The sequence below is a fragment of the Labrus mixtus genome, chromosome 6 (assembly GCF_963584025.1).
Source record: "Labrus mixtus chromosome 6, fLabMix1.1, whole genome shotgun sequence".
Classification (NCBI taxonomy): domain Eukaryota; kingdom Metazoa; phylum Chordata; class Actinopteri; order Labriformes; family Labridae; genus Labrus; species Labrus mixtus.
Window position 1 is genome coordinate 22,228,648 of NC_083617.1, and position 27,211 is coordinate 22,255,858.

Sequence of the window (27,211 nt, forward strand, 5' to 3'; positions counted from 1 at the left end):
CAAAGTTGAGCTAGTAACAGCTTACAGCTTACCTGAATCAAATATTCAGGATGCGCGTGTGTGTGTATATTTTGTGTCTGTTACGTACTCCTCTGGGATTCTGTGCTATGTTTGTTATAGTTTATTTTTAGTTATGTTTTTATTGTAACCTGCAGAAGGACTGCAGATGTAAACTAGCTCTAAGCTAACTCTGGTACAATGCATTAAATGGCAACATTTATGTTTAATATTGCACATGGTCCCTTTAAAAATAAAATACATTAAAATCATCTGTCTGATACGTTCTCATTGGTTTGTTTGCACTGATGTTGAAGAGTAAAATCAATGTTTATACCTGCATGTTTACATGAGTGTAAAGCTCCACAGGAGCTGATGTGACAGCATTACTTTGAGTGCGTCCTCTAAATTGGGACAACTTAACGGAATCAACCAGAGCATCGACTCATACGCTAGGTAACATTTATTTGTAAGATGTTAAGGAACATCAGGACTTTAAGAATTTAGATTTATTGCAACGTAAGTCTCATCATAATATCTATTTGTTTATGATAAAAGCTTCTCACCATGTCCATATCTTAGATGTGACAATAAACCGAGTTACATCCAGATCATCTGAACGTCTACTTGAAGGTTAAAATGAAAGTATGGACACCTGAAATGTTGCTGATAGTCCCTCATTGAAACCTTTCTCTCAGCGACAGATTGTCTTATGTGAAGTAAATCTTTAAATGGTTATTGAAGCTCAGTTCAACCGTCTGTTTCTCTTGATGCTTATAAACGGATGACTCTGCAGTTCTTCCAGATTCTTAGCAACAAAACAATATCATAACTGCCCAATGTTCATGGTCTCTGTAAATTAAATGTTAGTCAAAAAAGGAACTCATTTCGGGTACAAACATGCAATCAAATAAAACACAACAAAACACAATGGAAAACACATAAAAATGTAACAAAAAAACATATTATTTCATATTTTACCTTTGATGCCTTTCTGCAAATCTCACCATTTCTCTTACTGATTCTAGATTGTTCCCTGAAGCATGCTGGGTCTACCACTACCTAACATCTAAAATCTAGTTCCTAACATATCAGATAAGCAGCAAGGAAAACAGAGAGAGCATTTACCCTACAGGTAAAGGAAAAGGAAATAGTAAACAGATGAGTAAGAGAAGAGAAAGACTCTACCTTCTTCCAGCTCCGACCAAAGCTCCCCTATGACATTTTCCACCAAAAATGTGCGGCTCTGCCGGTTGCGCCGTACATGCTCCTTAGCTGGTTGTTAACAGAAAGAGAATGTTCTGGTGAGTGTGATGAAGGCGTGAAGCTCTGCTGTGTGAAGCCGTGGAGCTCATATATACAGGGGTGTGTGAAGGCAAGCTGCAAGCTGAGGTGCACACGTGTCCACACTGTGAGCAAGTCTGACTCTGATCGAGGTTCACCCATGTGTCACTTATATTCTCCACAACTGAGTTTACTCCAGTAATAAACACATCATTTTCCTGTTCGACACATATTCATGTAAAGTACATACAAGTATAAAGGACTATCTGTCACGACTAAGGATGTCATAATTCTCCACATCCACAATTTGATCCCACGTGTGATTTTGAGGTCAGAGGACCAGGAGAACCAACCAGGAGAGTTTACAGGACATTCTGCACAACATGTCTGAATGTCCTGTATAGTTTTAATGGTTGGCAGTTAATGGGTCGGTAGTTTACTTTATACTTTGTATTTTTATTTTCATTGTATTCCTATCTATTCTGATTTTATTTGCATTCATATGCGCGCTCTTCTTCTTTTCTTTTCACTGCTGAAACATCTGAGTTTCCCCACAGGGGCAGATTTATGATTTATAACGATTCTATCATCTATTAAACGTAAAATATGTAAAATTCTATGACAATGTTTACATTAAAATATCTACATTAATTTAAAATAGACTAAACCTATGTAATATATTTTTTTTGTTGAGTACTTCAATGACCTCTAATATTTCCAACAGTCATTAAAGCCAGAGAAAACAGAGCCATGACAGTTCTCGTTGCCGTAGAAACACCGGATGTTACGTCAAAGACTGCTACAAACTTATGAGAATGTTACATTAAGTCTATTACGAGGACTTTCTTTTTGCTCGCCTTGTGAATTTGTGGCACCCCTCGTCCCAACCTGCTGACTGATCTAGTTGCTCAAAGTGAGAACATGCAGTGAAAGGGACAGGTTTGAATGTGAAACAGAACATTATGGCAAAATTAATTATGAATCTTGTATTATGTGATCAAACCTTAATTTGACCTTCTCAGTTGGTTTTATATAAAACATTTGAATTTCTAAAGAAAACCATGCGAAGAGGGCAGCATGTCAAGAACATCGATCAATCATGCTCCATTAATGGGAAGGTCAATGAATACAGGTTGTTACATCTTCTAAAAACACTGACTTCTTAACGATGACTGTCTAAAGGCTACGTAAGCTGCAGCACAGTGCAGCGCTGTGACCTGCTGGTGACTGGCTGATAGCAGGAAGACCTGGCAGAAGAGAATGTCAGCGGGACATTTCCTCTCACATGAAGGAAACAATAGAGAGAAGGAAAGACAACTCTTCTGCTCTCATTAGCCTCACAGAGGGCATGAGAGAGGTCTACAGTTGGCAGTATTTCAGCCTCACTATAGAAACCGTGTCAATGTCAGCACGGGTTTGTCACAGCAGATAAATCACTTTAGAGTGAACGTATATTTTATAAAGTTTCATTTTTTTATGAAAATATTAGCTAGAGGTTGCTTCGGTGTGAATGCTTGTTATGTCAACAGGAAACAGAAGCAGTGGTTATGTTGTTTATCTTGAACAGCTCAAAGGGGATTACTCAATTCATTGTCTGCCATTGGATTATCAAGATCTTTTTTTTTTTTTATAGCAGATGAACAAAAGTAGTCAGACATAAAATTGTGGTTTAGATGGTTTAGCGCAGCAGATAGTGACAGGTTCAACTCCGGGACTTCATACTTTTGGTGCAAATTCCCCCCCTCTCTCTATCTCCCCCCCCCCCCAAAAGGCGAAGGCTAAACAGTCGTGCCAATTAGAGCCGAAAGGAAGTCAGGAACATCTCCATGTAGGATTGTAGCAACATTTAAGTATCTTACATGCAGAGAACAAGAATGTTCTTTACTACCAAATTCACCCTTTTGATTTTTGAATTCCTGAAGTAAGAGGTCACTGTGATAGAAAATATGTCTTCTAAAAGTGAACACTATTTATTTGTGATTGAAAATGATAATAATAATGAATCTATTTTTGACAACAACGATTCAATAATCTGTTGTGCAGGCTTCTCTCATGCTGTGTTGAACATCATTATCTTTATCAGTAGTCAGCTAAAACAGCTCATTACACGGTCTGCGAGCTAAACTCATTATATGCAACGTGTCTTCAAATAAAAGCCCTGGCCTGCGGCTGAAGCAGCCCGGAGAGTGTGTAAACAGTCTTTGGACTGAAGCTGTAAAAAGGAAAATACAAAATGTTTTCTTTCAAGTCCTCGAGATAAACTAGTCAAACTGCTAACTGATGTTCTTCTGTCATGTTGGCCCTCTGGCGATGTTAGGAGCGTGTCAGAGGTCGGTAAATTAGTTTATGTAAATATATGTCAACCTGGACTGTCTCTGAAGTTAAGTTTTTGTCTCGACCCAAGTGAGGCTAGGATTTATAGCCAGGCTAATCACACTACATAATGTATACTATAATGCTAATAGTACAGAACAATATATTCATCCTTTCTATCTTCGTGATATGGTTCCTTTTGATTTCGTGTACCACTTTCTTCTTAATTATTTGAACTAACTATTGTGTAGGTTTTACTGCTTGGGCCCATTGAATATCGTTCATTAACGATACAGCCTCAGGGAGTGACACTCTTTTGGAGTTTCCAGTGTAGCCAGTTAGTAATACATGACTTCATGGACTCCCTTTTCCATTTGTTGCTTTTGTTTACAGTCAGACCAGCAAATTCTGAGACAAGAAAGGCGTCGGACTGAAGAGGCGAAATCTAAGAGTAGATCGTTGCATGCAGATTAGACGTTTAAAGAGATAAATATAGCTCTAAATCGAAGTAAAATTGTCCTATTCTGCTCTCCATACGGGGTTTTTTTTCTGCCTAAAGTCCAGTTCGTATGACTAGTGTGAGTGCTCCAATCCGTGCTCAAGCCCGGTACACTTCCTTGGTCCAAGCACGCTTGAAATAGGTAATAGGAAACTTTGTCTAGTGTGATTGGCCTTAAGAGACACTGTTTACTGTAACTATGCTTTATAAATAGTAAAAACTTGAATAATAAAGTTCAGTGAAGTTGCTGAGTGAGGCACTATGGTCCACAAAAAGACATGCAAACATAACAACAGCTACACACTCTGACCAACACAATAAAGAAATCAACAAACCACATAAATCAAACTGATACGACTAAAGAGATTAAAGAACGTCGACTTTAGATTATTTTTTCCTGAGCCGGAGCACTTGGTCTGGTGACACAAGAGACAACAATATGATGTGAAGGGGAAGGAAGATGGAGGTTAAACCAGCCTGTCACATAAAGGACCTTTTAAAGAAACATCTTTATTACAGGAAACCTTTGGTGACAGTCGATGGATTTGAAGTAAGAAAAATGTTTCATGATCAGTGCAGCAAAATGGAATATTTGCTGTTTCCAAAATCATTAATTTCTAACTGTAAAGTACATTTAAAAAATGACTTGAGTCATGTCTGAAAACCATTTGAAATGTTTCCCTATATTGACATCTGCATTGACATCCCTAGAAAGGGTTGACTAGTCCAAGGTGACACAACAGTTGTGATGTGGTATGGTGGGGTTGATGAAAAAAAAGATGGTCAAGTTAAAATGTGACCCGTGTGTTTAAAGCTGTGTTTAGAAGATTTAACTTCTCTTTTTCCATTGCTTAAATAATTGGATTGACAGTGAGAGAATAGTGACCAGAGACAACACAATAATAACTATTTCTTTGTACCTGTGACTTAACATTGATTACTGAACAAACTCTTCACTGTTTGTTTGCATGATTTTGATATATTAGGTATCTATATGGGACAGTTATACATTTGCTAATTAACTGCATAACAACTAATTTAATGAAAAAACTTAAACAAGTCAAGTTAGTTTGTCTAAAACGAAGTTCAAATCTTTTCTCCAGCACGTTGTCTGACTTTAAAGGAGCAATATGTAAGATATCTACTGAATTCAATCATAAAATGACCTTACTATATCATCAGGCATTAAGGAAACATGCTATGTGAAGTGCTGGCTTCTCTGACAACAATGCAGCAGCCAGTATGTCCTCCTTCTCAGTTTCGATTCAGGTCCTGAGGGGTTTGTTTTCGTTCTAACCAAAGAAGGGTGGCGGTTTAAGACTCCCCAAACACAGCCACTGTGGACGCCCCTCGGTTGGTCATGGAAACGGTAAACCAACAGGTGTTACTGTGATGAAAGCGGACAAATGGACTGGTTATAGATATAACTGATTCCATCTGACCTAAAAAGCCTTGGCATTTCTCCAATAAGCTCCACGAACAGAAAGGTAGTAAAACTAGGATAAATATTGGAGATGCTTTTGAAAAATGGAGAGAGGTAAGAACGCACTGCAGAAAGGTTAAAGACCGATGCAGAGCTGGCTAAACACTGAAGCTTTCATGTCCATGACATGGCAACCTGCGTGCACATGGGCTTTATGGAGGAAGGGGACAGGGGGGAGACAGCTCTCTCTAATGTTTTGAATTTAGACTCTAATACGATTTCTTAAGGATGCATGACAGCGTTACATACTGCTCCTTTAAGTACAGTTTATTCTACTTATAAATGTGTACTTCTATGATCCCAACGTTTTGTGTTCTGGGAGGATATTAGTGCGCTGTAACAAAACCAGAGATATGAATAATCTATCACTGAACTTCCCATTATAAATAATGTGTACTTTTTTAAAGGGATAGAGTCTCAGGAGAAAAAGTAAAGTGGAAACATGGTGTTTGGAAGGAAATCAAAAGTGATTGTGCCTGTGAAGGCCCATGCATTCCCTGTCTGAATTTTAAAAAAGAAAGCATGTTTACCATTACCTGGAGAAACTACGGAGGAAGGAAGGAAACACAGTATGTTACAATGTTAAGAATTCATTCAACCCAAAGAGACGAGTATAATAGATGATCAAGGAAGCATGAAGTCAGTGATTATGATTGTTCAATGAGCATCATCGTTATATCAATGCAAACAGCATCACGTGATGTCGGGGATGATGTGACATACCTTGGGTCATTCCGCTGCCCACGTTGTCAGTGGGGCTAATGCCGTTCTGGGTGGTTTTGGAATCCAGGTCCACCATCTGGTGGAGGCGGAGTTTGCGGCAATAGATCGATGCTGCCTCAGGTTCTAAGGCGATGATCAGCTGCTCTGGGTTTTCACGGGGCACCAGACCAGACTACACAGGGGCAGAATAAAGACATGGAAATAATAAGCATTAAACACCCCAAGGTTCCCCACGAAAGCAAGTAGCACAAGGAGGCGGATGAAAAGTGCAACAAAGAGAAGAGGTCTGTGGCAGAGATGGGAGATGAACCAATATAGAGACTCATCAATGATGCAAGTACAGCTCTTCAGATAGTTAAAAGCCACAGGTAAGCAGTAACATGAAACAGCTCATCCTGCCAGGGCCTGGTCATTGAGATGCTCTCCCATTATTCGTCATCCACTCTGACGAATAATGAGTGTTTGTGGGGCTATTTGAAGTTTGACACAATGTCAGTACACGCACGCTGAGGAGCAGCAGAAGCAGCAGCCTCTGCCTCCGTCTTCACAGGATGCTTCCAGGCACAGTTCTGACTGTAGGTCACACACATTTTGGCAGTGCTCAGAACCCACACACATACTTCAATACTCGAGGCATAAAAATACTCCTCAGGTTGTTCAGGTCGTGGTATAACACATACTACTGAAATGCCACATTAAATGTGAGTGTGCAGCGTGCTAGTTAGAACTGTGTCAGGTTTTATAGAGCAGAATGACTGATGGCTGTGAGTATATTTTCACAGTTTAAATTAATAGACAAAAATGTGTCCAAGTTAACATACCATTGCAAAACGTGAGCAATGACACAAAAGTAATGTTCTAATTAAAAGCTGCTGGCGAGGAATAATGAGGCTTATTTCACAATCAGACAGTAAAACAGAAACGAGTAGTTTCACACAAAAAAGAGATAAGACCCGAGGGATGGATCAAAGGAGAGAAGGGGTGAAGCCAAAAGGGCAAGAGAAAGTGTGATGGGTGGTGTAATGTGACGAGCTAACAGATGATGAAATCAGAGAAGGAGGAGGAGGAGGAGGACGAGGACGAGGACGAGGACGAGGAGGAGGAGTGGTAACAGTGAGCTGCCGTCCCTCAGTCCTCCATGAACAGCCAATGAAATGATCCATGCTGCCTGATGCTGAGTCACTGCAGATGCTCAGTGCTCCCTTCGCGCACTTTCTCTCTACTCTCCATCCGCTCACCCCTGCACACCCGCCCACCCAGCCCTACTGCAGATAACAGTTCTGTTTCTGTCCTCATCTACATCCCTCCTCCTCTCATCCTGCTCCTCTTTTAGCACACACACACACACACACACACACACACACACACACACACACACACACACACACACACACACACACACACACACACACACACACACACACACACACACACACACACACACACACACACACACACACACACACACACACACACACACAGGGGTGTGATCAGGAGAAAAGGATGATATCATGGAGTAGACAGCTGGGAAACATGAAGCCAGAAGAGTCCAGACCAACAAATTTGAATGTATTGTTTTGGTTACTCAAACAAAGAAATCAAGATTTTTGGGAAATATGCAGATTTTCTTTCTTTCCAAGAGTAATTTTAGATCATTGATATCAATCCAATGCCTCTTATCAGCACAAACTATTCTGGAGCATAACCAAAATCTCTGAAGCAAAATGTGTGGTTTTAGGTGTAGAGACTTGAACATGAAAGTGCAGTGACGGTGCACAGCTTTATAACTTGTACTCGTCATTGGTTGGCTATCATCGTGACTGGAAATGGAAATAGGATCAACACAGACAACAGCTTAGATTTAAGATATAAAGATCTTGAGCCTTTTAAAATCTGAATTCTTTTAAGATCAGATAATGATTGTTGCCTTGGAGGGCTTTGGATGGCATTAAAGCTTTTTGGTCCTTTAACCAAATGTAAATGAGGTCTGGCAACATTTTAAACTGTAGTGGCTAGGTTTCCATCAAGCCTTTTGGGGTTGATTTAATAAACACTGGAACACAGTGCAGCTGTCAAACAATGGAGACATTCAAATCTTAGTGCACAAATGCAAAGGGTAGCAAGATATATGAATTGCATGTCAGTCATAATAAAAGTATTGGCCAATTTCAAGTGTACGTATAAACACATGGAAAAAATATGCGAGTACTAAAGTAGTAAGAGTCAGATTGAACGTCAGTCGTGCTCCTTCATGCCATTTTCATGGAGGTAAGAACCTTCAATCCCTTCCCCCCTGAAAATTCACGTCACTGACACACACACACACACACACACACACACACACACACACACACACACACACACACACACACACACACACACACACACACACACACACACACACACACACACACACACACACACACACACACACACACACACACACACACACACACACACACACACACGTGTAGACACACATGAGCAGACCCCTTTCTCCCATCCAATCACGGCTTTCCTGTCTCTTCCTCTCATCCTCCTTTAGCCTCTTTTATTACTGCAGACAGCCACACCCAGGTGACCACTCTGGGGTGGCTGGACACACACGCACGCACACGCACACGCACACGCACACACACACACACTAATAAGATGTCTACTTGTGAGGTTAGTCTTTCCCTCCTATTTTTTCTCTGTCTTCTTGTGTCTCTACATCGATGACTCTGACTCCCTCTCAGTGTCCTCTACCACGGTCTGGAGGTCACTGTGTGTGTGTGTGTGTGTGTGTGTGTGTGTGTGTGTGTGTGTGTGTGTGTGTGTGTGTGTGTGTGTGTGTGTGTGCGCACACAGTAGGCACGTTTCACTGACACTTCAGTAATGTATCACTCTGCAGAAATACCTTTTTTTTTTTAAATGCCATCCCATAATATGCGCGATTTTAATTTTTCCCTGAAAACAATAGGCAGGGTCTGTATTCTGGTCAGTGAAACGCATGCAGCTCATGGTGATGTAACATTGACATAACAAGTAACATGAGCGCAACATGAACATGCATGCTCTATTTCAAGCTAGCACAATCTTTCTGTGTACATACATGTATGTGTGCATAGTGAAACATAGACATACATACTACTATGATCTGCCAGAGCCGCTCACTACGAGCACCATATCTTCGCTGATGTGAAACAGTGCAGCATCGGTGATCCTCTTGAGACTCTTCTTCTCTAAGGATGCTAATGTGTATGTGTTTTTGTGCTAATGTTTGTCGTTTCAGGCTGCCATTGTCTTGGGGAACGTACAGAACCAAATAGAAAGCACCAGCTTCTTATACCTCTTATACTAATCTGCTGCCTGTTCCTTACTTTGGTTCAAGTTGCTGCTACTTTTAGTTTTGGCACGAGTCTTACAACAAAAGTCAGAGCACAAACACTGAAAGAACCTTCTGAGCCTACCTTATAGGCAGCTTCCCTCATAAACTGCTTTGCAGGCATCTTCCAGATGGCAGGAACAGTGATCACCCATCTCACATCGTTGTTGTCGAAGTCTCCCCCTGTCTGATCACTCAGCTCCTGTAGGACAAGTCAAACAACAGCTACAGGTTAGGAACATGTGGGGTACATCTCATATAAATGTATTAGAGGTCAGGTTAATGGAATTTAATTTTCCTTCACTACTCAACCCTTTTTTGTTAAAAAATCTTCCATTTATAATGTAACAACTTACAACATGCCCTGGTCAGATAAGGTTTTCAACTTTTATTTAATTTAAATAATTTCAACAAACTGACATTTGCTTCACGATTGAACTCGTATTTTTGACAGTGTAGCTATAAATTTGTCATAAGGAAAAATGCATGGTTTTTGTAAAACAACAGTAAATACGTGATGACGGAGGTATTTCACCTTCAGTGCTTGCTCCTTAAAGAAGGCCAGCGCATATGCAAAGATATCCAGCGCTTTCACTCGCTTCCCATTGGCTGCATGGAGATCTGTGTCGATGGACAGATTCTGTTTGCAAGGAGAAGATGGTAAAGTTAGAGTTTTACAGAGGACTTCAATCTTAAACAATGTAACAGAAAAAACATCATCATGTTGAGATGAGATAAAAGGTGAGGGATGATATCACATGATCAGTGTTCTCCTGAGTGGATTTGACACATAGCTGACACTAACTGAATCCTGTAAGATGTTGATTTCTGTCATTTGAGTCTTACCAGGGATTCTCAACAGCCTACAGCCAGACTGCTATAAAATATTCATGGTGACCAGAGGATGATTCCTAATGGCTTCTGTAAGCCAGTGACCTTTCCTCCAGCTCAATCGTCCAGCTAAAGGATATGTCTAATGTTATTCTAAATAAAATGTCCACATGAAGAAGGATGTATTAGAAGTCAATAACAGACTTCGATAGTTTTCTATTCTGGAAACATGTCTGATTAAAACAGCACAGCAGACACAGAGGCACACTACTGATGGAACAGCATCGTCCAGACCGAGTCCTGCAGAGATTTACTGGCACTAAAGGAGCACTGAGCCTATAGTCAGTGGCTAAAATGCCTACCACATGAAAATAAATAGAAAAAAGCAGTGTGCTGCAGTATCAGCCAAGGTGAGACACTCAGTATGCTAAAAACAAAGAAGTAATTTACAGATCTGCTTGTCATGTATTGTCTGTCTGTGCGGTTTATTTGCATCCTTACTGCAGTGGTGTGGAGCTTCATTTTGAATTTTTCCAGGTACAGCCAGTGTTTAGAGTCGCTGGGGTCTAGGTCGTGGTAGAAGTCACGAGCAGCGTAGCCGAAGCTGTGGAACTTCCTGTCTGGAGTCAGCAGGATTGTGGTCGGAGTCTTCTGGTTTGACACACCAGGGTCTCCGCCTTCCCAACGCCTAGGAAGAGACAAGTGAGCTATTAAAACGTGTGCTGATAAATCTATGTTACTGTTTCTGTATTAAATGTATTTATATAAAGAGGTCTCCTGTGCAAAATCACTGTTTGTATGATTCAGTTTAAACTGATCTGAAATAAAAACAATGAGCACTTAAATACAACTCTCATACCCTCAAGGTTGGACAGATTTTAGTGATATGAGGTATTATAGGAATGAACTCGCCACAAGCAAAACTACAAATGTAATTGGTAAATGGACTTGAGCTTGTAAAGCGCTTATCTAGTCGTCTGACAACTCAAAGTGCTTTTACACCATAGTCACACCCACCCATTCACACACTGATGGCAGTGGTTGCTATGTAAAGTAGCCATCAGAATTAAATAATCCCATTCATACACACTCATACAACGCTGATGAAGCAGCGGGAGTAACTTGGGGTTAAGTGTCTTCCCTAATCACATCATACATGTGGCTTCAGAAGCAACTTTCTGCTTGAGAGACGAGCAAGAACCAACTGAGACTCAGACTCAGCCACAGGCACTCTAATCATCTAATAATCAGCAACATACCAACAATCCATCTTTACACTTAGTAGAAATGTGATAATATCTCAAAAACTTAAACTCATTAGCAATAAGAAAGTTTTTTTTAATGTTTCTTAATTCAGGATTGTTTTAGATCAATTTGTTTTCTGTGCTCATCATTGGAAATTTGATGGAAAAACCTTATAGATTTTTATTTTTATTTTTGAAAAAATAAGAATAATTTGATTAGATCTAATGTTTTTTTTTACTCACACAACCAATCTTTGTTTGTATAGATTTCAAGGATATAAATAATTTCAAACTACTTCAAGAAATCACATCACAATCATCAAAAATGTATAGGAGGACGCTGATAGACCACCTCAGCATCGACCTAAGGGTTAATCAAATGTAGACTTTTGGATCCCTGAGCAGGTTGAAATTGGGAGCTGAATAGTGTTCTGAGGGGAATCCTCCATTAAGCCATCACTCTTTTGGGACTGACATCATTTGCAAAAAGCTGTATGTGTATTATGTATGTATTAAAAGCTCCATGCTCTGTTCACAGTCAGCACGTTTCTCTTCATGCCTCTCCGTATCATCAAATCAGTCATTAAATGACTTCAGAACCGCTTAATGAATTCATCTTTCCAGCTAATTGAGGCTACCTCCACATGTTACTGTTTAAATGGAGGTCAGCTATTATTATCATTCTCTCTGTTCCTTGGGAGAAGTGCATGATGGGATTATGGAGGTCATCTCACAAAGAGCACCTGAGGTGAAGAACTAATTCTGGATCTCTGGGAAAAACTGGATGGGACAACTTAGGCGTGTGAGATATGTGGAGTTGGTGAGATCTCTGACATTTATTTTTGTACTATTCTTTATTTATCAGTGTGTTCATTTTAATGATCCTGTTGTTCAGGAGCAAACAAGATATACCAAGAAAAGATGTTCAAGTAATTATTGTAATTTTCTTGCAATGTGGCTTTAAAAACATTCTTTCATAATGCCCATTACACACACAATTATCTTACTTTGGTTTGAGTTAAGTCACTTTGACCAAAAGTGACAGCAACACTTAAATCTTATTATCTCATCTTCTGTGCAAAAAGTCATTAAGGTGGCGATATGACTGGTAAAGTCAGTTGCACAGAAATGTTCAGCTAAAGTTTGCTTACATTAGCTATAAGCTAAAACCTACACTGCACAAATAGTGTAAATGATGCTAAAATAGTCCCAGAAAAGTTTACTTTTTTTTCCTCTCCTGACCTTTGCAAAGATTTTAAAGTGAACCACAGACAGTGCTGGAAGGTAAGATGTGCTAGGACATGTTTTTGTTCGCTCTTTGTTGGATTTTATTTTTACAAGAAACCTATAAACTGAATGCAGATTTCTACTTCAGGTCCAAACACCAACAACGAGCCAGGCTAGCTGTCAGTGCCCATCAGTAGAAGCAGCCCTCACATCACATTGAACAGTCTGCACCATGTCACTGATGTGATCACTGAGTCATGCTGGATGTTTAATAATGAATGAATTTTACTGGAAGAAGGTCAACTGAGGTGGAAAACATTAATATTACTGTCTGGAAGCTGCATCTCCTAAAAGGAGAAGTGTGGAGAAGACACTTCATCTTCAATCTTTCACCACCTCAGTCTATTTGTCCATAATTGTGGACAGCTAGCTTCTACTGCAACTTCTGCAATTGATTCCCTCACAACAAGTGAGGACAGCTGATGAATGCTAATGTTGGGTCTATAGGGCGAGGAATGTCTCGTAGCAGCGCAGCAGACACTCCCCTCTCAATTCCTTTATAGAAACTAAAAACCTTCTCATTGAAACAACACAGGCAGCCTGAGTCCAGCCTTTGTTTGGATAAGGATTTCAGCAGAGGATGGTCTCACCCAAACTAAATAATCAGGGGGATCTGGAGCTGTTTATACTGCAAATCCTGCAGTAATGGGGAAAATATCTGATTCAGTTTTATGTCACGGTAAGAGCTAATGAGCCGTGTCAGGGGAGCAATTCTAAGGCAATGTCCTGTTGTATTTGTCCAATATTTTTCCTCCCTAAAAGTATTCAAGAGGTTTCTGTGGTAACCTCTACCTTTTTGCATAAAGAGAGGATTCAGAGATGAGCCAAGAGTTTCAATGAACTGCTGGTGAATCCTTTATCAGTTTCATCTACTGAATCTCTCATCCACAGTGCTGTATATCTACTGAATCTCTAATCGTGCTGTATACTACCAATGGTTTGCACTCTGTAAAGCTGAAAACTCTGCTGTCCAGCCTTTGAGTAGGCAGAAAAGCACACAAAATGTTTACGTAAGGATGTCACAACACCGATCAATGAATGTGCATGACTGCACAGATTTTTCTTGGCACGGTTTACTCAGCACAAACTTCACTGCAAACACAACAAACTGTCTTCTATCTTGTACTGTGTGAGCTAAAGCATTCACAGTATATGAGGTTATAGCAAGTGAAGACACTGGACAGATTACTTTAGGTTCACAGAGATTCATCTGGATTCTCTTCACATCTTCAGTATCAGTTGAGACAGTGCAGACAGAGTGGTACTATTTAAAGATACATATATGTTTAAACACTATACTATCATCAGCCGAAGAGAGCAATGCACAGAATGTGAAGAATCACGTATGAACCGGTGAACTAAACACCTGTCAGCCCGTGTTGAGATGGAAGCTGTTACCCCCTGTGGTGCCAGGCACAGAGGGCAGCAGCGCTGACCTACAGGGTCATGAGAGTCTCAGAGAGTTAAGCTTTGTTCACTGCTTACAGCAAACTCTCTACACAGAGGGATCAACTTCTTACTTTAGCTTCTTTACAATTTAACATAGAAGATGGTATTCAAAAGTCTGTGAGTAAAACTAAACCTAAATTATACAGTGTCATAACATTAATCACACTTTATAAACCTGTTCTAAATAAAAACATACAATACACCAAACAGGCAAAGATAGGACAATTCAATTAAAGGGAGATTAATAATGAATGCATAGATTATTAATTTAAGAATAGGAAGAAGGTATCATTTATTAATCCCACAAGAGGAAATTACATTTACACTCTGTCATTAAGACATGCTACACACACATAGGCTAAAATATACAAACAGGGACGCAGTGGTTAGAGTGGCGCCCCATGTATGGAGGCTTTGCTCCTCCCAGCGGGCGGCCCAGAATTCAAATCCCACCTGTGGCTCCTTTCCCGCATGTCATTCCCCACTCTCTCTCCTTGATTTCTGACTCCATCCACAGTCCTATCTCTCCATTAAAGGCACAAAAAGCCCAAAAATAAAAAAAAACATCTTTTCACTCAATCCCATATTTTTAAAGAGTCGACCCGTTGGGGGTCGTTTGTGTCAGCACATGCATGCTGGACGTACATACGCACGTCTGATTATTTCATAAAAGTCCCACACGTATGCACATACGAGCCTGACTTACAGACGGACGTAGAGTGGACAGAATTCATTGGCCCCCACTTATTGTCACATTTTCCCCGGTCACTTGAAGTTGCCACTCAGAACATCAGGTCTCAAGAATTTCAGTATGACATTTATTGAATGTATTACTTATAGCATTTAAAATATACGGTTATTAAAATATCACTTCAGATGCATTAAAGGTCCCTCCCACCCTCTCCTTGTCCCCAGTGTGTGTCTGCATTGCAGTGCTTGCCGTACCTCATGGTGTGAATGCACTCCGGCTCCTTAGTGAAGGCGTAAGCATAACCGCTTGACGTGGTGCCAAAGTCGATGGCAACCACCACCACGAAGGACGGCCCTGACGGGACCTGGTCTGTGTCATTCTGCTGGACAGAGAGGACAGGGTGACAGGGTCAGGACATTTGATGATTTACTGTGGGATGATGTCAGCTGATTGAATTTAACAGAAGTAGCTCGCCTCACACACAAAGCAAATAAATAAGTAAATAAGACACAGACTTCAACACATGCAGTAGCAGTGAATTAAATAAAGTCTGCAACATATTCCTCATGTCTGATACCTGAAAAGACACGTCATTGTCTGTCCTTATGTTCTTAATTTTGCATTAAATAAAACTCTATTTCATATAACTTAATTTATGAACATTAAAATTAGTACCAACCAGTTGTAGTACTTGAAATCAAGACCGGTCTAGAGACCACTTTATGAAGGTATCTGTCTCATCTCGGAATCGAAACCATTATTACGCTGTCTTGTCTCGAACCAGATTTTAAATCAAGACCGGTCAAGACCACCACTGATGATTCAGAACAAATAACTTCAACTCATTGATATTTTGATTTTTTTTTGCTGCAAACTTCCCGGTGTTACGGTCTAGGTGAGGGACACGCCCCCTGCACATAAGAGGATTTTCAGTGATACTTATGGTCTTGTTTTTGTCTCGCCCTGCCTTGGTTTTGGTCTTGACTCGGTCTTGGAGCACTCCGGTCTCAGGTTTGTCTTTGGTCTTGACTATAACACTACTACCAACCTATAAGTGACTTAATTGCCCTCGTAGATTTGAGATTTCTTACTCGTTGTGTTTGGTGCAAAAACGATTTCACCAAAAGCAATGAATGACAAACAGGTCGTCATGTTCCCTGCTTTGGCACTCAGAACGACCAACATTACAATCAGATGAAGCCCCGGCTAGATATGGCCTATCCTCACATTCATTTCAGATCAATTTGATGGTTGCGTGATGGCTACAGATTCCTAACTGGAGGCAATTTGAATAAGCAAACAGATCGTTTTCAGATGTTTTGTATTTGACAAGAAAATCACTTTCGTTTTCTTTATGCAAATGTTGAGCCTTTTGCATGTGACTGGAAGAAATAACCAGCAATGACAAAAACATTCTCATCTTTTCCTCCTGCTGCACCGTTGATCGTTTAGTTTATCGGGACACTGTGTCCCTATTTTTTTTTTGTTTAAGAGCTGCACTTCTGCTGTTTGGAATTACTTTGAATTTAGGAGTAGTGAAACACAAGTGATGTGTAAACACAAAGTTAAACATCAAAGTCATGAAAGCATCGTATTTGAATCATTGTGTTGCAAATCACAGATCTTCCTCATACAGCCTCGAATACAGAGCAAGTAAGTTTATAGCAACAGCTAGCTTTCAACTGCTCTCCTAAGTTGAGCTGTTTCATTTAACAGTGTATGGTTATTAAAATGGAATCACATCATCTTTTTGTTGCTTTTGTTACACATGGAGCTGCACAGTGGATACCTCTTGTATTTTGCGGAGAGCTCACATCAGTGTTTGTTGCTATTTTGACCCTATCCGTCGTCGTCCCATTGTGGTCCTCCAACATAGTTATATAATAAATGAGTGAAGCAGAGGATACAATGAGCAAAAAGACCAAACACACTCTGTTTACACCGGTATAAAACGACAGAATTAGTTTCTGCTGTGTGGCTTTAATGTAATGGGAAGACAGTAAATGTTTTCTAATGATTAACAGCATGGCAGATTAGTAAAACATGGCAGCAGATTATACATGTGAAGTACTTTATAAAGACATGTGACGAGATATGGAATAGAGATGAGAGTAGTGAGTCACCTGAATGTGTGAGGGAGACAGAGGGGTGATTCCAGGGTCACCCATACTCTTCGCTGGAGAAGGATTGGCCATCGCATCTGTGGAGGAAGACAGAGAACGATACTGATGACAAATCTGACATGGTGCTTATGTTTTATAATTACTTCATCACTTCTTCATAAACATGCTTACTTAAACTTTGCTACATACAACTGTAAAGGCCCAGATAAAAGACAGGAGAAAAGATATGAAGCCTTAATCATCCGTCAAGGAGTGAAAAGATAAAGCTAGTAACACAATGCCCTGATGAGAAGCTCAAGAGAGTTGCAAACTGCTGACAATCAGGGGAGATGACTTTACTGCAGGGTTCAGATTTAAGTGGCGGCCAGGTTGGCATCCAGATCTGCCACTTGGAAGCAGAAACTGAAGGTTAGATATTTAACTGACACTTTGAGTAATGAGTAAGATAATAAGCAGTTTGACATCGCCTCTATTTTTTTTAAGGTTTAATTTTGGGCTTTTTATGCCTTCATTTAGAGGTAGGACAGTGGGTGGAGTCAGAAATCTGAGAGAGAGAGAGAGAGAGAGAGAGAGAGAGAGAGAGTGGAGGAATGGCATGCGGGAAATGAGCCACAGGTTGGAGGACTATAGGCTACATGAGGCCTGAAAACCTATCCACCACTTTACTGGTGACGCAGCATCACCTTTCTGATGAAAATGAGATGTAAATGTATGACATGTCATGTTAACATGACGAAAGCTAAAGTCTATCTGAAGGTCAGGTCTTTGGTTGATCAAGTCAAATAAAATGATAATGTTGCATTTTTACTCTGGTCTGGTTCCTTGTCACACCAACCTTTTATTAACGAACCAAGGTGAGAAAACATTAAAGGTCACATGTTATGCAAAATACACTTCACCATGTTTTTCCAACATTAATATGTGTCCCTAGTTTGTCTACAACCACCACCCCACCCAATTATCAGAAAAGTCCATCCTCTCTGTCCTTGCCTGCTCCACTTTTCAAATGTGTGCTCAAACAGGCCGTTTGTAGATTTCCTTTTGTGACATCACAAAGGGCAGTAACCCCTCCCCCAGGTGGGTGACACTCCCACAGCTCGGTGTTTGTTCTGCCTTTTCACCGTAAACAATAGGGCATGGCGCGAGAAAGCCCGAGCCTCCCAAGCCCTTCCAGAGAGGGGCGGGGTTAGAAACAGCTCATTTACATTTAAAGCTACAGACACAAACAGCGAGTAGAGCAGAAATAGAGGGGTTTATAGGCATGATCAAATACAGGTTCAGAGTGGATTTTTGGCAAGAAACTTGACAGACATCTTTCGGAGACCTCAGAGTCTTATTTAAACTGGTTGAAAAGGAGAATAATATGTAACCTTATTTAGTTATTTACTGACGGTATCTTGATTACTTGAGGTAATCGTTTTGTCAATAGACTTCCTGCATGATCAGGGGAGGAAATGAAATATGGATGAGGCACTTAAATGTTTCTGATTTTAAAAATTTCTGTTGTTGGTGTCAAAAATAGCTCACGAAGTAATAACTGATAGGAAAAGTTTTTATTATGAGGTTTAAAAACAACTGCTTTTAAAGTCCCCATGAAACGTAACTTTGTGAGTATCTAACTGCTGGGTCCTATTGAAACGGGATAGAATCAATCACAAGATAGACAGCGGGACATAATACTGGGATTCATTTGATTGGATTGATAGTTACAAAGAAGCTCTTTAATTGGTCATCAAATTAATACGCCCTCGAGTGCAGGTTTAGTCTTCAGACATTTGAAACATTTTACAGTAACAGAAAATACAGTCATTTTGATGTAGAAAATACTCAAATAATTCTTTATGGAAATATATTTGGCAGATAATGGCCGATAAGTCAACATTCAACACACGCTGGATTAAAATAATAATGTCTTTTTTTCATTTTATGGGGACTTAAAATATAATGACCAAGAAGTAGAGACAAGATGAAAAGTCGTCATCTTGTTCAGTAATCATAAGGCCTCACTGTCACTCACTTTATAATGGAATCAATAAACTGAGAACACCGTCGAGCACATTCATTCTAAAGCATGAAACACATGCACCGGATTGGCCCTGACATCGTACCAACCTTTTGAGGTACGCTAATGATAAATAGACAACTCTTCAAACCATCACACATGAACTACAAACCTTGCAAACATACATGAAGATGTAAAAAGCACTCTGAGCCAACTCTGTAACAACTGAGGAACTCCATAACTCCTTAACGGGTTGACTCTTTAAAAACATGGGATTCAATAAGTCTGTTTGTGTGTCAATAAACAAGAATAGGGCTGCAATGAATTTTGTTATCATCAATAAATCTCTTGATTGTTTTGTAGATTCAAAATGTTTAAAGTGCTTAAAGGGATACTTCACCCGTTAAAACATGAATCTGTATTGACATTGGGTCATATATGTAGTAGAAATGTGAAATACATTTTGAAGTTGGTGCCTTCTTGAAGGTGAAAAGGCAAAAAGTGTCTTTGTGGCTCATGTGGATAAAAGACACCAAATCCCAGAATGCACAGCACCGCAGTGACGCGATTTTTGCGTCACTGGAAGCTCCTTTTCAGACTTAGAAATACAAAGATTTCCCATCTCAGGGGAAAATGAGGGCGGGATGCACGACCATTCAAAAATACTACCAGGTTTCTAATCATACAAAGCTTAATGCAAATGGGTGAAGTATCCTTTTAATCGTGCTGTATTCTCATGAGCCCAAAGGGCATCATCACAATCATCAATCAAAACCTCCAAACTAATACGTTTCCTATGTATGCAGGGAATAGTTATGAGTTGTGTATGAAATATGTTTCAATTATGAAAAAAAGTTCTTGATACATTTTCAAGCACTTAGATTAAATACCCCTGAGCCCTGTGATCTGGGGTCACCTTCATCCTAGAGAACAGAGGATCTCAAATTGTAGAGCTGCATAGCGGTACTCTTCTTCAGGTGGTATTGTTTTCCAGTTTCTGGAGATGCCTTTGAGCAGAGTGTGTCACAGCACCATCATTAGAAATGCATGAAACAGCGCAGAGAGAAAAGATGGCTCCTCTCGTGTAGACGACTGACAACATCTCCTCCATTCAAACAGAAGAAAATGTGTGTAGCACCTGTCTTTAAAACACAATGACATTTCATTGTATTGAAGATTGTCTTCCCATTTTCCACCATCATTTTCATTAGTCTGACTTAATAGCCTTCACAGAAAGTGTTCTTTGAACGCACACAATAATAATACTCCCTTAACACCTTTTTAAGTGTCTGGCAGAATCATCTCACGACGGGACATCATGTCATCCATCCTATTTTTCTGCCTCGCTCACCCTTTTCTCTGGTCCACCCCTACAGAGTGGATGAGTGGTCTGAAGACCCATAATACACTTTGCCAGGCAATTACAGTGCAGAATTACAGACCACCTGTGGCTACACTCCATCTAGCCACCATCCCAACTGTCTCTCTGCAACCCAGCAGCCCACTCCCAAAATCACCTTTACAACCTGGACTTTTTATTCCTGACAATGACCAGAAAAATCTAATCACGAGTAGAGAAATAAAGCGATTGCTTTTGTAGTTAACAAGTGCTATACTGCTGTGGTTTGGCACAGCCATGCTTTGTTGTTGTTGTGCTATCTCCATCTGTTTACCTCAATGTGAAATACATTTCTTTCCAGTTTTTGCATCAGAACATTTGATTTCTGTGAATACGACTGTTTAACAACACTTTGATCCTTTCAGTCCAACCTTCAATTCAACACTAAAAGAAACACGATTGGAACTGGACCAGGGGGGTTCAATACATATCACGAGACAGGTTTTATGATTTAATATATTAAGATTTTTATCAGGAACATTTTTTATACACCTCCACTTAAAAATATATATTTAATGCCTATGAATTTATCTCTGAAGTATCAGACAGCAGGTGTGTTTAAATGTAATGGTACATCTGGTCATCTAACGGCCTTCTCTCAATCATCAAATCAATACAAAGTTATTCTATGAGATGTTAGTATTAAGCAACACAACCAATGTTTAAATCCAACTGTACAAATTAAATGCTTAAGCTTTCAATTTCTAGCACCAAAAATAAAAGTTTCCTTGGACACAAGAAATATGTGATTAATATTTGAATTTGAAAAATACTTTCAAACAATCCACTAAGCTGGGAGGGCACAACTTTTTCAGCAAAATGCTGCTGACTCTATCTTTCAGTGTAGACTAGTTAAAAACTATTTATTCTATTCTTTTTCTATTGCATGTGCAATAGTTTGCAAACAACGGGAAGCTAGCTGAGTCATATCTGGTGTAAGTGTAGTAATATTACAGTAAGTGTCAGTTGACATGGTTCTTTAGCTTCTCATAACATCTTTGTGGACTTTTGTCAACAGATGCATGTCGTCTAAGAGGGGGAGGTGAACCAGAATTGTGTGCGTAGAATCAGAAATACTAGATTAATCTAAGAGGGAAATCTGGTCCTTACAGTCGCTCTTAAAACACAATATAGTAGTGGGAAATATAGAAATATACGACGTGCATATACTACAGTTGTAGAGACCCTCTGTGGGCCAATGCGCACAAAACCAAATTCCTACATATTGTACTTTGTCAACATAACTTTAAACTGCATAGATTAGTAATCCATTTTCCTGATGGGCTGCAGAACAACAATATTAAACAGGAAATTCTGTATTCCTTTGAAAAGCCTGTTGCACTCATGTTGACATTGCAGCACTGACGGACCGAAAAGGATGTGAGGATTCTTATTTTCTCTTCTCTCAGTATGAGCATTGACTTCCTGTTGCCTCACATTCCTTCTATTCCCCCGAGGGCTGAAACTCTGAGGCCTTAAAGACGAGAGCGAGATAGTAAAATAGTAACCTTAAAACCTTAAACTCAATTACAAGTTTAACCAAAGTCTAAGATCAGTAAATTCTCTGAAGATTGTTTAAACTGCAAAGGATAGAGAGAATAATGAATCATGTGGATTGTGATGATAGTACTTTTTTAATCAGCCAGATGAGATAAAGGAGGACATCCTGTAGAGCTCTGCGTTAAATCAAAAGTTATTTCACTCACATTCTGGCTTCCAACTCTCACCAAAATAAGATAAAAAAGGATAATAGAGATAGAATGATGCTTGTTCTCCATGCTGTGCCAGATAATGACCTTTTTGGGTAATGACCTTGTTGAAAAATCCCCAGCACTTGTTGGAGAGTTCTCCAGTTAGAGAGCGTTTTCTCTTCATCATTCTTTTTTTTTTTAGTCCTGGAAGAATGTAAAAAGTACAAATGTTTCAACTTCAGACGGGAATTTTGAATGAGCTCACCATTACCGGTATTTTTTACTGATCTAATATGAAAACATATTTCTGGTTTTGCTGTCTTCTCTTGGCGATTCAAGTGAATGCAGCATCACTGTCCATGAGACTTCTGCATGTTTTGTTCAGTTCAAGCCAAAAAATGTTATAACAGAGATATCAATATTTGCTAAAATAATGACTCTGATTGATATCGTTACCAAGCAAACCCAGCATCCTGCTCATGGTTCAGTTCACAGCGGTGCACTGCAGAGCGCCTCTCCTGACAGACCTCTGACATCAGTGTCAGAACAGTCACACTTGACTGATGTAGGATAGCTTGTTTCATAAACATATACTGCAAATGAATCAAAAACACCTCCTAAAACTCCTCCCTAATTAATTAAACCCATGCAGGGGGTTCAATTCACCTATAACTGCGCTGCATCTCTGTGTTGCAGGTGCTGGTTGCACACATTTAAATGAGCCATTTTGAAATCATTGTGTAAAAAAATACTCTCTTCTATGCAAATAAGCCTCACTGCAAAAAGTGGTCTTATTCTCAGGCACTAAAAGACATGCACATGAAGCAAAACCATCAGTTGAGACCAGGACTGCGCTGCAGTATTTTTAGGAGATGCCATGCGCGAACTTTCCAGTTATCAGAAAAACCATTCATCCTCTTTATGACTTCAAAATCACATATCTGTATTTTAGGTTTTATAAATATCCCCATCACAATAAAGTTCAAAAAGGTTCCCCCCCCCCCCCAAAAAAAGCCCCATGTATGGAGGCCGTGGTCCTCCAGGCGGGCGGCCCGGGTTCAAATCCCACCTGTGGCTCCTTTCCTGCCCTCTTTCTCCCTGATTTTCGACTCTGTCCACTGTCCTGTCTCTACATTAAAGGCAAAAAAAAGCCCAGAAATAAATCTTCAAAGGTTCCCCTCCACTTGTACATCCTCATCCTTATCATGAGAGCGCAGCTCCGCACAGAGTTAAGGCGCTTTCCTCCATATTCAGACGCAAAAAGAGCAAACGGCATGAATACATTCTTAGTGAAACGGGCCCTTTGTGTTTTAATTGTTATATTGGAGTGTCTATGTTTACTAAATTCAATACAGGAGCTCACGACACAACTGCACTTTTCTTTACCATGTTCATCCTTGCTTGTTCATCAGATCTGACAGTGGTCTTTTATTCCTTGACTGAATAAACTCTGTTAGCAAGCATGGCTTCCAGCTTCAAAAGCTGCTAAACTTAAACCGTCACTGAACTTTGTGGATGATGCTGACGACATTCAGCAACCTTTTACATCATGCCTGTTCATCATACAAACAGTACAAAAGGACGTTTGATTGGCTGGCCTCTTTCTTCCCTTCTTCTAGAAAGTCCAGCTCTGCTTTATGTCAGACTACAAACTGTATCTACTTTAAATAATTAAATGTAACATGCTAATGAACTTGTTAGTAAGGCCCACAGTGAAACTTGGGAGGTTTTTATAGACAACGGCAGTCTGTTTGAGCAGACAGTGGTGTTGACTGACAGACTGGGATGAAGCAGGGAGACAGATTCAAAGCAAAGGCACCAACTGTTACCTACAATGGCAGAAGAGGAGCCTCATTAAATTCACTGCAGCAAACTGAGAGGCACAAACACAAAAAAAAATAGACTATCAAAGAGCCACATTCATCAGGGCGACGGCAAAATGAGTTTGGGCAGAGAATGTTCTTTTTCTTCTTCCAATCTGAGGTCCCATTCATTCATGCCACGCAGAGAGAGAGACTAACCCCCCCACCCCAACCCACCCCCACACACTCCTCTCTGCCCGGCTCACTGCATCCACTTGGCCATCAGCCCAGACACACAGTGCAGAGAAACAGCCTGACAACAGCTGCAACCACTACACACACAAGCAAAACCACACACTCTCACAGCACAGATCACGCACACTATAATTATAAATGATATTGTTTCACCACCAGTTAATACCTTTACATCATATCATTTCAACACCAAACTTCTTTACTGTTGTCATGGTGGATTAAGCCTCTACGCTATACAAACAAAAGTGTTTCAGGTAGAATATCAGCCTCTCAGGGCTGGCAGCTTTTGGAATGACTAAGCTGGAATTTCTTTTCTCTCCCAGACACCTGCAATGTCACACTGCAAGATTTGAAACAGACTTTCAAAACCAAGGATACATATAAAATCTATATTTATTTAGGAGAAGATGTTTGAGATGCTATGTTTTTGCACATAATGCTCTGTGATGCAAAGCTCAGTTCGACACAAAGTAATTTGCTGACAGGCAAAGCTGTATGTAATGCTTTAAGAGAGAGTGTCGATACACAATATTATCCCAATTTTATTTTGATGGGTCCTTTGTTTTTGTCGAAACACTACCAAAGAAGACTGGGTGGATCTTGAAAAAAAAAAAATATTTAGACATTCTGGACCTTGCCTCACACTTTCCCCAATATTTTTTTATTTGCTTTTTGTGATAGCGGTATTATATTACAGTATTACAGAATAATTGAGGTTGCACATTTGAAGTCATACTTCATGCACTAAGACCCCCCTTCTCGCCATTAAACAAAGCATGGAGCTAGGGGTTTAACCCCTGACCAGAGGCAACTGCTTGGGGCCCCAGGTCAGTATGGGGCTGACAAACTTTAAACCAAATCAGTGTCTCAAAAGGTGCAAAGTTTGCAATGACAGTAGGAAACCCCCGTGACCCCATCTGACAGCACTCACTCATATAATACCTCCTATAATACTAAATGACTGAATGAACATGGGGGAGAGACACTTTTATAGCTTAACTTCCACTAAAAAAATCAGATTATTTATTTGGAGGGGCCCCCTGTATTTTGCCTCGGGCCCCAACAGACTCCAGAATCGCCACTGCCCCTGACCTATCGGTTGAGAGACGACAGACTCTACCAACTTAGTCTGTGGTGAGAGATACCCTTGAGTAGGTAGTGACAGCCACCTTGTCGACACATTGCAAATCTGCCATCAATCCTGCTGTGCTTTCCTCATACATCTGATCCACTTTGTATTTGTTGTTGGCCGTGATGGTGACTTGTACTCCAGCTTGACTAACACCATCAGACCAAAACTTCCACTTCCACAAAACCTCATGGGAGCATCTCACCGTAACAAAACTAGTCACCAATGTAATAACGCAGGCTAATCTGTTCTGTTTTGGAATCATCACAACGACAGGTCTGTCTCAGATGTTTGTCCTTGTTCTTTAAGCGCATGTGGTAAAGCAAATCACTAGTAGTTCTGATATGAAAGTTTAACTCCAGATATCTTGCACTGCACTCCAGACGTCACTTTTCCTGGTCACGTCTGACATGTTGCATGTGACGCTAACTGAGTTGAACTATTGTAGCTTATAACAATGTGTGTACCATTTTGCTGCTGAAGCCAGGGCAAAGGTGTTTTTTTTTTTTTTTTTCCTGTGACCTCCAAATGTGCACACAGTCGCATGGTCTAATAATATTATTACTTTTGGTAGGTTTAAAAAAATGTGTATTATTACCTCCAGAGCAGTGCTTGAATTCTTTTCCAGGCATTTTCCAGAGAAGACGTCACCAGTGGAATCAATAGCAGAGGGTCAGTAACAAGCCTGGAGCTGGTTATATAACTGTGCACACTCAGACAGTGTGTTCAAAGAAGCCAAACTACCCAAACCATCAAGCTAGGCAGCATTATGAATTCTACAACATGAAGGGAATACTATGTCCTTTCCTCTGAATATCCTCTAAATGTGTTTGTATTGTGATTGGTCTTGCTTCACCTCCATATTATTCTCACTATCATTTGCTTAACATGTTTGCATCAACATAGTCAGACTAAGCAGGACTTTTACTGAAACAGATGTTTAGAAGTGGTTCATTGTTCTTTACAACAAAGAAAGAAAGACTTGAACAGAGCTGTCTGACAGAAAGAGCGGGTTCCTGCAGAGGGCAGAGCCTTTTGGTCATACTGAGGAAATGCTTTCAAACTCTGGGCTGAACAATGGCTTTCCTTCCTGCCTGTCTAATGGAAATACTGATAATAGCCAAAGATCGTCTCAAACAGTCCCTGATAACTGAAGGCACTTCTCCTAACCCTGAAAAGTCAAAAATAGATATGTAGTGTGTTGACATCTATGTCAACACATCATAATTCGTAGTAATAATTGACAACTACACACATCTGGATTAACAACAGATTGTTGTGTTTAATGTGACCAGTTTTCTAGTTCTACCATTATATCAAATTATTTTCACGTTTCAGATCTGATTCTTCAGCCTTGCTTTTTTTGGGGTGTGTGCAAATTTAATAAGCCTGTGAATAATTCAACATTGAAGACCTGGTGGTTTTGTACTGAAGGGCCTGTGTGTTAGACTACCACAGGCCCTGAATTCCTGTTTGTTTCAAATGTCTAAGTGTATTAGGATAGTTAGAGACCTGTTTTGTTTTTTAACAACAGAGAAGAGAAACGTCAAGCTTCAGAATGCATGTGGCTTGCTCATGCAGTTTGTATGTTCTCTCTGCGAATGATTTCTGGATGCTTCTGTTGAAGATAAAAAGCCTTGGA

General features: G+C 40.0%; 1 protein-coding gene across 6 annotated transcripts in view; it reads right to left on the bottom strand.

Annotated features, from left to right (window-relative positions):
• hspa12a (heat shock protein 12A) overlaps positions 1-27,211 on the bottom strand; it is a 59,753-nt gene that overhangs the window by 25,298 nt on the left and 7,244 nt on the right. For 2 of the 6 annotated variants that reach the window (XR_009673298.1, XM_061040510.1), the window contains exons 2-9: positions 17,292-17,368; positions 15,423-15,550; positions 10,999-11,185; positions 10,202-10,306; positions 9,752-9,868; positions 6,300-6,471; positions 6,107-6,121; positions 1,186-1,272 (exon numbers count right to left, since the gene is read on the bottom strand). Coding sequence is in view for 5 of the 6 variants with exons in the window: in XM_061040510.1 (XP_060896493.1) it covers positions 1,186-1,272; positions 6,107-6,121; positions 6,300-6,471; positions 9,752-9,868; positions 10,202-10,306; positions 10,999-11,185; positions 15,423-15,550; positions 17,292-17,368 (888 nt within the window). In the remaining variant the exon portion in view is untranslated. The remainder of the gene's footprint in view (positions 1-1,185; positions 1,273-6,106; positions 6,122-6,299; positions 6,472-9,751; positions 9,869-10,201; positions 10,307-10,998; positions 11,186-15,422; positions 15,551-17,291; positions 17,369-27,211) is intronic. The other 4 variants (XM_061040511.1, XM_061040513.1, XM_061040512.1 and 1 more) reach the window with 4 other exon arrangements.